At 40.1% G+C, this 13697-nt stretch overlaps 1 protein-coding gene across 3 annotated transcripts in view; it reads right to left on the bottom strand.

Annotated features, from left to right (window-relative positions):
- LOC124798516 (pyruvate dehydrogenase phosphatase regulatory subunit, mitochondrial-like) overlaps positions 1-13697 on the bottom strand; it is a 163883-nt gene that overhangs the window by 44168 nt on the left and 106018 nt on the right. For all 3 annotated transcript variants that reach the window (XR_007016947.1, XM_047261960.1, XM_047261961.1), the window contains exon 12: positions 7204-7352. Coding sequence is in view for 2 of the 3 variants with exons in the window: in XM_047261960.1 (XP_047117916.1) it covers positions 7204-7352 (149 nt within the window). In the remaining variant the exon portion in view is untranslated. The remainder of the gene's footprint in view (positions 1-7203; positions 7353-13697) is intronic.

Genomic DNA, 13697 nt, shown 5'->3' with positions numbered 1-13697 from the left:
CATTCTGGCCAGAGCAGCCAGAGATAGCAGTGATGTGTGTGAGGTGTGCTTGCTGGGGTGAATGTGTGCCCCTTCTGAAGAAGCCTTTGGCTGAAAGATCATGTGTAACTGTCTTCTTGTTGTGTCTGTCTGCAACTCAGCATGTCTTCTTTGTCTTCTTTATGGTGAGACACAATCTACCATTTTCATAAGATGTTGAACAACATCCCAGAGAAGGATGTTTCTGACAGTTCCAGATGGTTGTATGAACATTCTGTATGTTGTACTCAAGTGGGGTGGGGTCTATGTAGAATACCTGAGGTACTGAATCTTGCTGTCAGCTTTCTAAAGAATGATGGAACCTGTCCTTATTTTTTTACCTTCAAGCAGATGAAATGTAAGAAGTATTCTTAGTACACACAAGAGTTGCAGTTTGGGTTAATCTGCCCATAAAGCTTCCATTATTATGCAAATATCAGTGACTTGCAAAGTATATGTTACTGAAATATAATTTTGATACACAATTATAGCCAGCTGTTAACAATTTCAAAAATTATAACCAGCTCTTAACAATTTCAGTCATTCTACTGTATGTCACAAAACTCTTTATTAACTACTAGCTTCAGTTACAGAAAACATCATCATTAGGTTTGAAGAGACTGACATAATTAGGTGAACTTCACAATGTTATATTGTAAATGTGCCATAGTAATTCTCTGTAGTTACAACAGTTATCCTCCACATTTCTGTCTAATTAAGTGAAACATGACAAACACTGCTAGCAAGCAGTGAGTAGCAGTCTATGCTATGGTGTAGTTGGCTACAGAAAAGGCATTGGGAATTCACTACCTACCACAGCCAAGGTCACTACTCACCACAGTGGCACTACAGCATTCAAAGACAGCTTTGTAAGTTGTGCATGTTTGAATGTGTGTGAATTTGTCTCTCATCTGATGAATACTTCATCCAAAAGCTGACATTCTTCAACAGTATACCTTTCAATTTGTCTGTTTGTCACACAACACTTCCACAATGCGGTGAGTAACAATCGACTTTATTTTTATGCTGCTTAGATATCAGATATTCTTAGCTTTCACTACACATTTTTATACATGACAGATATCTTTTATGTTTTTACAATCAGCCATTTTATGACACTATTGAGATGTAACTATACTATTGTTCTAAAATTTGTCATTTGTTATTGTTAAAATAATCTAATGTCAGAAATTAACCAAGTAGTTCATTTGTATTGGACATTGAAAGAAACTGTGTTGAGGAAAAAACTGAACTTCACATGAAGGTTTTGGTTGAAGATTTCTTGTTTTTCGCAAAAGCCTCAGGTGGCAACACTGCATTTAGTTCAACTTTTGCTCATCAATCACCCCAGGGAAGATTGTTTATAACTGGGTTGCAGAATTCCATTGTGATCAACCAGAATCAATGTTGTTCCAAGAAACACTGAAGCTGTGCTAAATATGATTGAAGAACATCAGCAAGTGACTTACTGTGAGACATAGGCATCCTCAGGAATATCAAAGACTGCAGTACAGTAGTGAGGTCAGGGTGGTTCGAGTGTTTATTGACCTCATTACAGGTCAAGACGACAATGCAGAATGGTTGCCAGGACAGCAGGTACATAGAACCAACTGGTCAGTTGCCACGGGATCATAGAAACAGTGAGAGATAACAACAATTGATCATAATTTGTACATCAGCCAAAGGCAATGGCTTGCTGTGTCCATGCCCATCAGCGAAGGCTGGCACTTTGATGGTGGTGCTTGCTTAGCTCAGCAGGAGGCGGCCATGGCACAGAGTCACTAGGCTGGACAGAAATGCTGTGTTGTATAAACCAGATCAACTGCTCAGTGGGTGCTTAGAACTATGTCAAGCTGGGCAAGTGACAGGTATTCCAGGGCAGCAAACTCCAAAGTAACTGTCTGTGGAGGGCCTAGTGCAGGAGGCAACTGTGTGTGGCTGTGAACCGAGAACACCCCATGTAAGACGCAGCATCGACGGGCAGCAGACATAAGCCTGCATTAGCACAAAGCATACAGACAGAGGGCATGTGGCAGCTCGGTAGCAAGTCAGCCATGGGAGGCACCAGAGTATAGGCTACAAACTGTGGACCCCCTGGGTACGCACCATGAAGTTGGTTTAAGTCAGCCAGCAGTTGGCCCCCTGCAGGAAGGCACCAAGCTCCCATCAGGACCAGATGCATCCCACTGACCCATAGCTAGCAGAGATAGCGTGTAGTAGATGCAGTTAGACAGGGGGACCCACATCAGGGTGACTTCTCAGAGCTGGCTGCTGATGGTGACAGATCCTGCATAGCTGGGGCAAGTGGTATATATGGCTGTTCAATCCACCCTATTGTGATGAGACATCATTTCTGTCTGCTTAAACCATGGAAGCGGTGCAGTGCCAGGCTCGGATGTGACATAATCCAGGTCACTACTGCGGCAATGTGACCTCATACTATGCTGCATGAACAATGTTCCAGCCAGGGTAGCAAGCAGTGGGGCTTGACAACCCCACTTGCTTCAGTGCCAGGGCAGATGCTTTCATCATGTCAGATCCACAAGGTCCCAGACTAGTATTATATATGAAAATCACTTATTATACAGTTTGCATCTATGTACATTTTCAGTCAGTCTTCTCTTTCAGTACCCCAGTCCAAATTATAACATGCAGTGGCTGGTATATTTAATCTTTAGTTACGTGCTAAGCGTGACTCACTTGGTCGACACATGGTGCACAGGGAGTACAAAAGAATGACGGTTTTCCACCAGAAATAGAGATAGGCTACACAGATAAGTGTCAAAATGAAGATGGTACCTGAGGTTGAAATGCTTATTGCCACAATTCGATGATAGTAATTAGTGATATATTGCTGAATGTACTGAAGCATTTGCTCCATGTTAATACGTCCCTTCTGCACTACTATCAGCTCATTGGAGAGTTAAGCAGGTTGGATTCTAAGGTACTGTTTAAGATGCTCAAGTTTTGGGTAAGTAGTGTATCTAAAAGTTTACCCGCCCATTACAACAGAGAATATGTTATGTCTAAAATCATATCTCTAGTTATGGTAGCTGGAAGGTGGAACATTGTTTCTGAAATACCATGGTCTTAGCATTTACCAATAAGCCACTATCTCACAGCTCTAACCATACTGTACACTTAGCTTGTGCCTGCTCATAACAATTCACAAACCACTACTGGTTCATATGTTCAGTGTGGACTCACTTTCTGGAAATAGGGTTGTGGTGTCAGCATGTCTCCCAGGCATCCTGCCACTTCTGTTCCACTAACGTATAACTGCACTTCACAGACTCATGTGGTAGTCTGATAATTTTGGATGGGCATACGGTGCGTTGGCCCCAATGGGAGTTACAAAGTTCATCTGCCTTCATGGTGAAATCAGCAGTACCTCATTGGTCCTGATTGCATGAATTTTCCCAGAGTCTCACATCTCTCTGGGAATGGGTGAATTCTATAATATTTGTACTGGGCTTAAATAGTGATAGGTTCCCCCCTCCTTCCCCAACCAGAGGAGGGAATAAACTCTAGCATAGATGGCAGCTCTTCCTGTGCCTTACAAAGGCCATTCAGAAACTGTCTCAGCAACAAAAGGGTAGGGGTTAATTGTTAGTGCACGATGTGATATATGGCTTGCTGTAATTCCACTACCTCAACAAGGGCATCCTCTACACTGCCAGCCAGAGCTTGTAAAAGTCTTGCTACAGTCAACCTGGTATCCAGTAGCTCTAACTAGGGCATTTTTATGTAACACTGTAGTTTTGCTGTTAATCCTTGTAGCATTATAGTATTTTTCACAACCCATTGCTCCAGATTTGTTAGTTGTTTTGTGTGCCATTCCGTTAGAGATTTAGCACCTTCCACCTCTTTCTGTAGTTGCATTAGAGTGTCATGAAATCCTTTATGTCATCAGCATTTGCAGTCCTCCCACATCCAACCATCCCCATTTCCATCATCGCACTGTGTGTGACACCAAGTCCACAACTTGCCATAACTGGTCTAAGAGATTTTCATGGGAAGGTCACAGGACCTGATATTCTCCCAGTTTCTCTGCTAATATCTCTTTCTTCCTGGCTTCATGTTACAGTTCTGAGAAAGCTTCTTCCAGCCAACATACTTCATTTCTCACTTACCATGCATCATAAGTTAGTTTTAACATCCACTGGTTACTGTTTAGGATGATGTCTTCCTGCTCGGAGAAAAGTATTCCACCCTGCAGTGGTCACTTTTCCGAGATGCTTACCCCCTTGCAGCTGTAGAGGTGCAGCACTGCAAGAATTATAATGCACCATACTCTACTGATGGTGCTGTACATCATGGGCCACTAGAGTATTTATTGACACCACTGCAGGTTGCAATGACGATGTAGGATGACTGCCAGGGCAGCATGTATGCAGAACCAAGTGGTCAATCATTGTGGAATCATAGAGACAGTGAGTAATAACAAGTTTACTGATAAGAATTTCTGCAGAAGCCAAAGGCATTTTCTGCTGTTAATCCTTGATTAGCTCACTGCTTAGCTGCGATCTGTGCCCAGCAGGATGAGATGGCCATTGATGGGCTAGGTGGAGACAGAGTCGGGGTTGCGAACCGGGACTCCTGGATAGACAACCTGAAGTCGGTTTAAGTCAGCCAGCAGATGGACCCCATCTGGAAGGCACCAGTTCATCTCTTAGCAGCATCAGGACTAGGTGCAGACATAGCTGCACAGCTAGTGGAAACAGCATCTGGTACTGGCTAAACAGTAAGACCTCACATCAGGTCGACTGGCATAGAGTACTTTTCAGAGATGGCTGTGGATGAGGACAAATACCGCTTACCTAGACCCTGTCTGGCCTAACATCCAACCTGTTGTGACAGAACATTATTTGAGGTTAGGACACGGTGTGATCCGGGTCATCACACACTGTGACAGTCTGACCCTCGTACTATGCGCCATGGACAATGTTCCAGCCTTAGCAACTGGCAGCAAGGCTATTCATGTGGCAACCAGACTCTTTTAGTGTCAGCGCAGAGACTTTTGTCATGTCAGCTTGACCTTTTCATCTTCTGGTCGATAAACTTGGTGACAGCTTTTTGCTCACTTCGCTGGAGGTCTCGGATACCAAATCGAAAGGCAGTAGCACAACAGTACATTCAATTTTGCCAGGACATTAACTCTTTCACTGCTCCTAGGGCTGAACATCCTGCCCTGCCTAGCTAGCTAATGGGGGAAATGTACTGTGGGCCTTGCCAATGGACAGCTGACACAGCCCGACAACCGCTGTATGCTACAGCCACAATAGACTAATTACACGATCCAGAGTGCATAGAACCTGTCTTCAATAATACTCTTTATAAAATCTGTATCACACTGCACTCTCATAGTAGTTACAGTTTCTGATAACTGTGAAAGAGAGCTTCAAAACAAAATTCAAGCTTTCTGTTAAAAGTTTATCCTGACCCGAGAAAAACTTATTTTAGAAAAACCATAACAACTTTTTAATTTGTGATTGTAAAATTCTGTAACTTGAGATTTACACTACCAAAATATATGCATGTAACCTACTAAAACTTCATTAACATCAGACAAATACATTCCAAGATACATGGTTTTAAAGTGAGCAGTTCCTGAAGACACCCAAAACTCAGACCCATCTCCTGCTTCTTGCAGCAGCAAGTTTTGCTAAGAAACTGTACATATTTTGCTGCAGTTTTCACCTTTTGAAACAGCTGATATGCCAGTTCTGTATGACAATTCATGCTCTGTCACATTATATATGTTCATATCATGTGTACTTTGTAGATTAGGAAATTAAATTACATTTACTTGGCTGTATCCAACATTTTCTGTTCCATATTGTTGCACTGTTTGCTTTCTGCAACATTTGATATGTCACTTCTAGAGGATAATTCATGCCCTTTCAGATTATATGAGGTTTGTATCATGTGTAGCTTGCAGATTAGGAAATCAAATTTCATCTGTTTGGCAGTGCTTGTCATTTGCTGTCTGATGGGCAGCGAGTTTTGTTGAGAAACTGCACACATTTTGTTGCACTGTTTGCCTTTTGCAACATCTGATATGTCAGTTCTGTGGGATAATTCATTCCCCTTTCAGATTATGTATGTTGATATTGTTTGTACTTACTAGATTAGGAAATCAGAGTTCATTTGTTTAGCTGTGCACATTGTTTTCTGCTCCAGGCACCATCACATATTTGCTGCTCTGTTCTCCTTTTTTAACATCTGATAGATCTGTTCATTAGGATAATTAACACCCTACAGAATATATATAAACTATCCTGAGAAAGTCTATTAACAATTTTCCTTTCCATTGGGCCAACAACATAGCCTACATCAGTATAGGACATAATGATAATGAATGTTCCAAAACTAGTTGCAATAAGGTAACATATTTTTTAAATATTTTACATGGCAGGCCTGTTTCAGCTTATTGGCATTATCAGATTATGTCTAGCTGGAAGTGACGACTGTATTGCATCTGTAGTAAATTTTTTCTGTCATGTCTTGGTAAGTATTTTATTTTTGTGGTTACAAAATGTAAAATATGTTCTTATCAAAATACCTAACAAAAACATATTTTACATTTCATAGCTACAAAAAATAATATACTTACCAAGGCATGACAGAAAAAATTTACTACAGATGCAATGTATATGGTTGTCACTTCCAATTAGATGTCACTTGATAACTGCAATAAGCCATAACAGGCCTGTCATGTAACATCTTAAAAAAATATATATTACTTTATTGTAGATAGTTTTGGAGCATTCATTTTCATTTCATCTATTAATAAAGTTTCAAGAACTGAACCCCTTTGCATCGCTCACATAGGGATGGTAAAGATAGCAAGAATAATTATTGCATGTACAGAGGCATTCAAACAATTTTTCTTCCCACGCTCCATATGCGAATGAAATGGGAAGAAACCCTAATAACTGGTACAATGGTCTGTCCCCTCTGCCATGCACATCAAGCTGGTTTGCAGAGTATAGATGTACATGTAGATGTAGATGTAAATGTAGATGTGGATATTGTAAGGCGCTCCTATTTGTCAATTGCCTGAAGATGATGAGTAGACGCTGTGTTGAAATACCACAGAGCTTCAATGACACCATCTGATGCAATGGCCAAGTTCCTCGATAACATTATGTAGACTTTGAAATAGCACAAAAAGTTCCTTACCTGTTATCAGTTTTTCGAACTAACATGCAGTCATTTTCATAACCACCTCTTTCATTCTGCATTCCAGTATGAGATATACCACCTACTGGAATATTGACATCATTAGAGCAAAGCTTTTGGAGATAGTCAACAACTTCAGTGCCAGAAGACTGTAAAAATAAAAGTAAATTTTTATATTCATTGAAACACATATTCAGTATACTTAGTGATATAATAATACAAGTCCATATAGATTTTACTGATACTACAATTTATGAAATACTTCAGAAATGGCAAGCGGCAATGAAAACAAACAGCAATGATATTAGTAGACTGACATGAAGGAGTTTATTTATTTATTTATTCCATGTGATCTGATGGTACACAGTGTGTTGCAGATGTCGGAAAATATCAGTTAACATTATTAACATATATTAACATACAGTATCCTAATGTATTAAATTGTTCAATGTTTTCAATTCAACACAAATAGCAAGATTACTGTTCTAAGTATTCACTTACAGAGTAAAAACAGTGACACAACAAATATGACTTCACGGTTTTGCTAAATTTTATGTTGTCTTCGATGGACTTAAAACTGCTGGGAAGATTGTTGAACAGTTGGAGGCCCACGTGGAAAGCTCCCTTTTTACACAGTTGAATATTTGTACATAAAACTTGCAGATTTGAGTTTTTCCTGGTGTTGTGCTTATGTATTTAATTATTTTTTACAACTCTGGTGTCAGTTGGCACTATGCGGTTTCTGGAAAATTTTAGAATCTCGAGAATGTATAGGCAAGGCAGTGTAAGGGTTTCAAACTTCCTGAAGATGGGTTTGCAGGAGTCTCTGGGTTTGCTCCCAGCAATAATCCTCATTGCTCTCTTCTGGATTTTGGATGTGCTTAGAGCAGTTGGAGAATTTCCTGAGAATATCACACCATATTTTAGGTGGGCTTGTATGTAAGCGTAGTACGTGCTGGTTAATGTTTTCAGGCTAGCACATGATTCCAGTACACTCAATGCATAACAGCCAGTACTAATTCTGACATTTACCTTTCCTGTTTGTGTATTCCATTTCAGGTTATCTTGAACCCACAGACCCAGGAATTTGAAAACAGTGTCGGTATCTATTGGCTGGTTATTTACAGTGACAAATGGCTGAGAAGAATTTGCATTTTGTGTTGTGTGAAAGTTCATGGAAGCTGTCTTTTTGGTGTTGATAGTTAATCTGCTGATTTTAGCCCAGTTGCTGAGTTGTTCAGTGGCCAAGTTCACAGCTTTTTGCACAGCCTCTGTATTCTCCCCTTTGAGGAGTATGGTTGTGTCATCAGCAAATATTATTGTTTTGTGTGGATCTACATTCAGGCTCAAGTCATTAATATACAGGAGGAAAAGTAGGGGTCCCAATACTGAGCCCTGTGGAACACCTTGCTTTACAGTTTTATTACTTGATAGGATTTCGGTTATTGAGTTGCTTTGTCTATTGGTGTATTTCATGCTGACTCTCTGCATCTGACTGGTTAGGAATGTAGCAATCCAATTGTTTGCAATTCCTCTGATACCATAGCGTTCTATTTTTTACAGCAATATTTTGTGGTCAACAGTGTCAAAAGCCTTTGACAGATCCAGAAATATGCCTGTTATGGGTTGTTTTCTATCTAACAGATCTAACAGAGTATTTATGCAGTCATATATTGCAGTTTCAGTAGATTTGTTGCTTCTGAACCCATGTTGAGCAAAACTTAATAAATCTTTTTTTTTTTTCAATGAAGTCCATCATTTTTTTGTACATTATTTTTTCAACAAAAGCAAAACGAGGATAATGGAATGTAGTCAAATTAAGTCAGGTGATGCTGAGGGAATTAGATTAGGAAATGAGACACTTAAAGTAGTAAAGGAGTTTTGCTATTTGGGGAGCAAAATAACTGATGCTGTCGAAGTAGAGAGGATATAAAATGTAGACTGGCAATGGCAAGGAAAGCGTTTCTGAAGAAGAGAAATTTGTTAACATCGAGTACAGATTTAAGTGTCAGGAAGTCGTTTCTGAAGGTATTTGTATGGAGTGTAGCCATGTATGGAAGTGAAACATGGACGATAAATAGTTAGGACAAGAAGAGAATAGAAACTTTTGAAATGTGGTGCTACAGAAGAATGCTGAAGATTAGATGGGTAGATCACATAACAATGAGGAGGTATTGAATAGGATTGGGGAGAAGAGAAATTTGTGGCACAACTTGACTAGAAGAAGGGATCGGTTGGTAGGACATGTTCTGAGACAACAAGGGATCACCAATTTAGTATTGGAGGGCAGCGTGGAGGGTAAAAATCATAGAGGGAGACCAAGAGATGAATACACTAAGCAGATTCAGAAGGATGTAGGTTGCAGTAGTTACTGGGAGATGAAGAAGCTTGCACAGGATAGAGTAGCATGGAGAGCTGCATCAAACCAGTCTCAGGACTGAAGACCACAACAACAACATTTTTTCAAAAACTTTAGGAAAGCAGGATGAGATTGAGATAGGCCTGTAGTTATTCATATCTTTATTATCACCTTTTTTGAAGACAGGAATTACTTTAGAAAGTTTCAGATCTTCAGGGAAAATACCTGCCTGGAAAGAACAGTCACAGACGTGAGTTAATGGTTCAGCAATTGTGTGTGTACACAATTTTCAATTACAGCTGCTGGGATACCACCGATTCCAGCTGATATGAATTTTTTTAACTCTCTGAGGGCTTTTGCAACATCACTTTCAGTGACTTTGGTAATGAAAATTGACTCTGCACATGTGTGATATTTTTGGTTTGCTGGTTGGTAATTTGTGTTAGGATTATTTTTGACAAATTTTTCAGCTATGCTTGTAAAGAAATTGTTGAAAGAGTTCACCACAACTTCAGGATTAGATAAAGATTCATTGTTGAGTTTGATTTCTATGTTCGTGTGTGTAGCTTTCATTTCCCCTCTTTCCCTTTTTATGATATTCCCACATTGCTTTTACTTTATTGCTGGATTTATCAATGTACTCATCATTTTGCATCCTTTTTGCTTGTCTTATCACTCTTCTTAGGATATGTGTGTAGTTTTTATAGTATTCTGTTAGTTGGGGGGAGTCACTACTTTGTTTAAATAACATGTATGTAGCACCCAGAACTGATTGTGGCCACATGATTCTGAGTTGAGAGGAAGGTTTGAAGTAGAGTCTCTGAAGATTCTGTGAAAATCTATCTTGTACCTTCCTAAATTTGCCAAATAAAATTGAAAAAACTCTCCCTAAATGGTTTAGGGGTGCATTGTGTGTCAGAAACTGCTACCCAAGTAGCTGACTGTGTGTGAGGTGTACAAAGGTTTTTCTTAGATTAAGCAATTGTCCATTAATCTATGTAATGACAGCTGTTCAAGATCCCAAAATATTAATGTAATACCTGAAGAAATGCCCTCCCCCCCCCCCCCCAAAAAAAAAAAATAAGGCTATTGAAATACTACTCATCAACTGACAAACTATTCACAACAAAGTACTCATGTCTGAAGCCCTCCTAAACTGTATAATCTGACCCATTCCACTTCCACGAAGGCACAAATTCACAATGGAACTTTTGAATTTTCAAAAGACATTGTGTGAATGAATGTTCAGTGTACAGCTTCTGTAAAGAAACTTCTAAATTAATGTTGACTGCTCCACAGTAGGTGTAAATCAAAGATGCTACAGGAAGCTCATTTGGATGTCATAAGGGCAATGCGTGAATCTTTCAATGACTCCTGTAGCAGAATCTTATCGAAAGACCTCTCACAAAGTGCCAAGAAATTCTGCTCGTATATAAGACTGTCAGTGGCACCAAAGTCATTATTCAGACACTCATGGATGACTCCGGAACTTACATTCAGAAATGCAAAGCAAAAGCTGAAATGCTGTACTTTGTCTTCAAATATTCCTTTACAAAATAAGATACAAGAGTGCTGCTGTAACCCATAAGTTACTACACCTACCACCCACAGCAAACGTAAGTCGTGCCACTACGGCAAGTGTAGTATGTACTGACACCCAATCGGCGCATCCATAACTACCTGAGGCAGCTGCCAATGTCAGCTCAGTCACTGACTGCTGTCACCACATCTGCCACACACATGCAGTCCTACACCAGCAACACCTCTTGTGGACAGCATCATTATAAAGGCATGCACAGGGCTCTGGGCCCTCAGTTGTCAAACGTGCTCAAGATGTGTAAACTACTTTCTTTGTATTCTTGTTGATGTTGTCTGTGACCAAGTAAATTGTATCTCTTTTACTGCCCTGTGTTATCTTGTGTTCCCAGTCAGAGAAAGCTGTGTCCCTGTTTAATTTTTACACCACTTCAGAGATACTGGAATCATTGTCAGATTCTGTACTGATTTCCCAGCTGAGGTACACCTCCTCATAACTACAACAGACAGAAAATCAGCTGAACAAAAAACTGTGCCCAATGCTTGGAAGAAAGTATGGATCACATCTTTTTACATAAAACTAAGTCCAACACCACTGTCATCCATGTGTAGTAGAATCTTAGAAAATATTCTGAGCTTAAATATCATGAGCTATCTCAAACTGAATGATCTGCTCAATGTAGTTTTGAAACATAAGTGTTGGTTTTAGGGTATTTAAGTAATTTTCTCAATCTCCGTAACTATAATAGATAAAAATCTGAAATTTTGACAGGATACTTTCCTTAATAATAAAAGATTGTGTACCAAGTTTGAACAAAATCAGATAATAATTACTATGGTTTATTTAGATTTGTAGGGGGTATGAATTTGTGTACCGACTAAATGTTACTTGAGACCGTTATCACGGCTGGTAATGTCACCTGCTCTGTGAGTCAGAACAAAGAAAAAAGGTAGCCATCCCGAAGCCACCGTGCTACACGGTTGCATGCCTTACTGCATAGAATGTTATTTCATAATAACTTGCTACATTGCAGTGTGCCTGAAGGAAGGGTGTTAGAACTCATTATTCATTTTATATGTTAATGACCTGCCACACAATATTAATAGCAACCTCAGACTTTTGCCAGATGATTCAGTTATCTACAATGAAGCACTGTGTGAAAAATTAGACATATTGAGTTTCAGACAGACACAACAAGAAGACTGTTACAAATTCAGCTTTTGTGCACAGTCTTCTTCAGAAAAGAAAAGAAAAAGAAAACACATGCATTGGGAGTCTGTGGGGGAAGGGAGGGTTGAAAGAAACAGGGAGTGGATAAGGAGAGGGAAGAGAAGGGGAAAAAGCCCAGTGGCTGCAATGGCAGAGAATGATGCACAATGAGAGTGAGAGGACATACACTGGCAAGAGGTGTAGGACAAAGGATGTTGAAACTGTTAGGTGGAGGGTTATTGTAGGTTGAGACCAGGATAATTTTTGGAGTGAAGAATGTGCGCAGTTCAGAACAGGTGGTGGAGGGGAGGATCCAAGTGGTCGAGGTTGTAAGCAGCCAGTGAAATCAGTAGTGAGCAGCTATTTATCTTTTCATAATATTGTTGATATTCCTATTGACTTTCCATTGCCTGAAAAAAGCTACACAAATATTCTGTCAGACCTTATAAGCTATCAAAGTGTTGAAAAGATTGGCAACTCACTTTAATTTTCAGGAATGTATAAATGTGCACTTCACAAAATGAAATCAAACAATGGAAACTCCAGGTAGGAATGTCAACAATGTACAAAAACACAGATTGCTAGTTACCGTAAAGAAGACATGTCAAGTTGCAGACAGGCAAAAATTAAAGGTGCTCACAAAAAGCTTTTGGCCACAGCCTTCATCAGTCAAACACACACACACACACACACACACACGCACAAACACACACACACACACACACACACACACACACAAAAGCAAGCATACCTCAGGCACACACAATCACCAACTAAACCATCTCGAGCCAAAATGCAAGCAGCAATCTCGAAGGGGCGTGTAAGGGAAAGGGATAAGAGTGTCCAGATAGAGAGAGAGGAATGCTGTCTGGTGGAGTATACAGGGACTACACTGCCAACAGGCACAGTGTCAGGAGGTTGTGAGGCAAGGTGGTGGGGAAAAAGGAGCAAAAAAGGAGGAAAAAAGCAGAGGAGTGATGAAAGATGGGCAGATGCGTTGGCAGACTGCTGCAAATAAAGAGGGTGGGAGATGAGAATGGGGAGGAGATGGCAGGACAGAGGGGGTGAAAACTATTGGGTGGAGGGTGTGGAGACAATATGTTACTGTAAGCTGAGGCTGGGATAGTTACGGGAGCAGAGAATGTGTTGTAAGAATAATGCCCATCTATATAGTTAAGGAAAGGTAGGTGGAGGGAAGGATTCAGGAGGTTCAGGTAGTGCAGCAGCCATTGAAATCTAGTGTGTTATGTTCAGCTGCATTTTGTACCACAGAGTGGTCTACCTTACTCTTGGCCACAGTTTGGCGGTGGCAGTTCATCCTGGTGGACAGCTGGTTAGTAGTAATTACCAATATAGAAAGCTATGCAATGACTGCAGCAGAGCTGCTAA

Source organism: Schistocerca piceifrons, chromosome 5 (genome assembly GCF_021461385.2).
Source record: "Schistocerca piceifrons isolate TAMUIC-IGC-003096 chromosome 5, iqSchPice1.1, whole genome shotgun sequence".
In the NCBI taxonomy this organism is placed as follows: domain Eukaryota; kingdom Metazoa; phylum Arthropoda; class Insecta; order Orthoptera; family Acrididae; genus Schistocerca; species Schistocerca piceifrons.
This window is presented reverse-complemented; position numbering and strand designations above follow the sequence as displayed.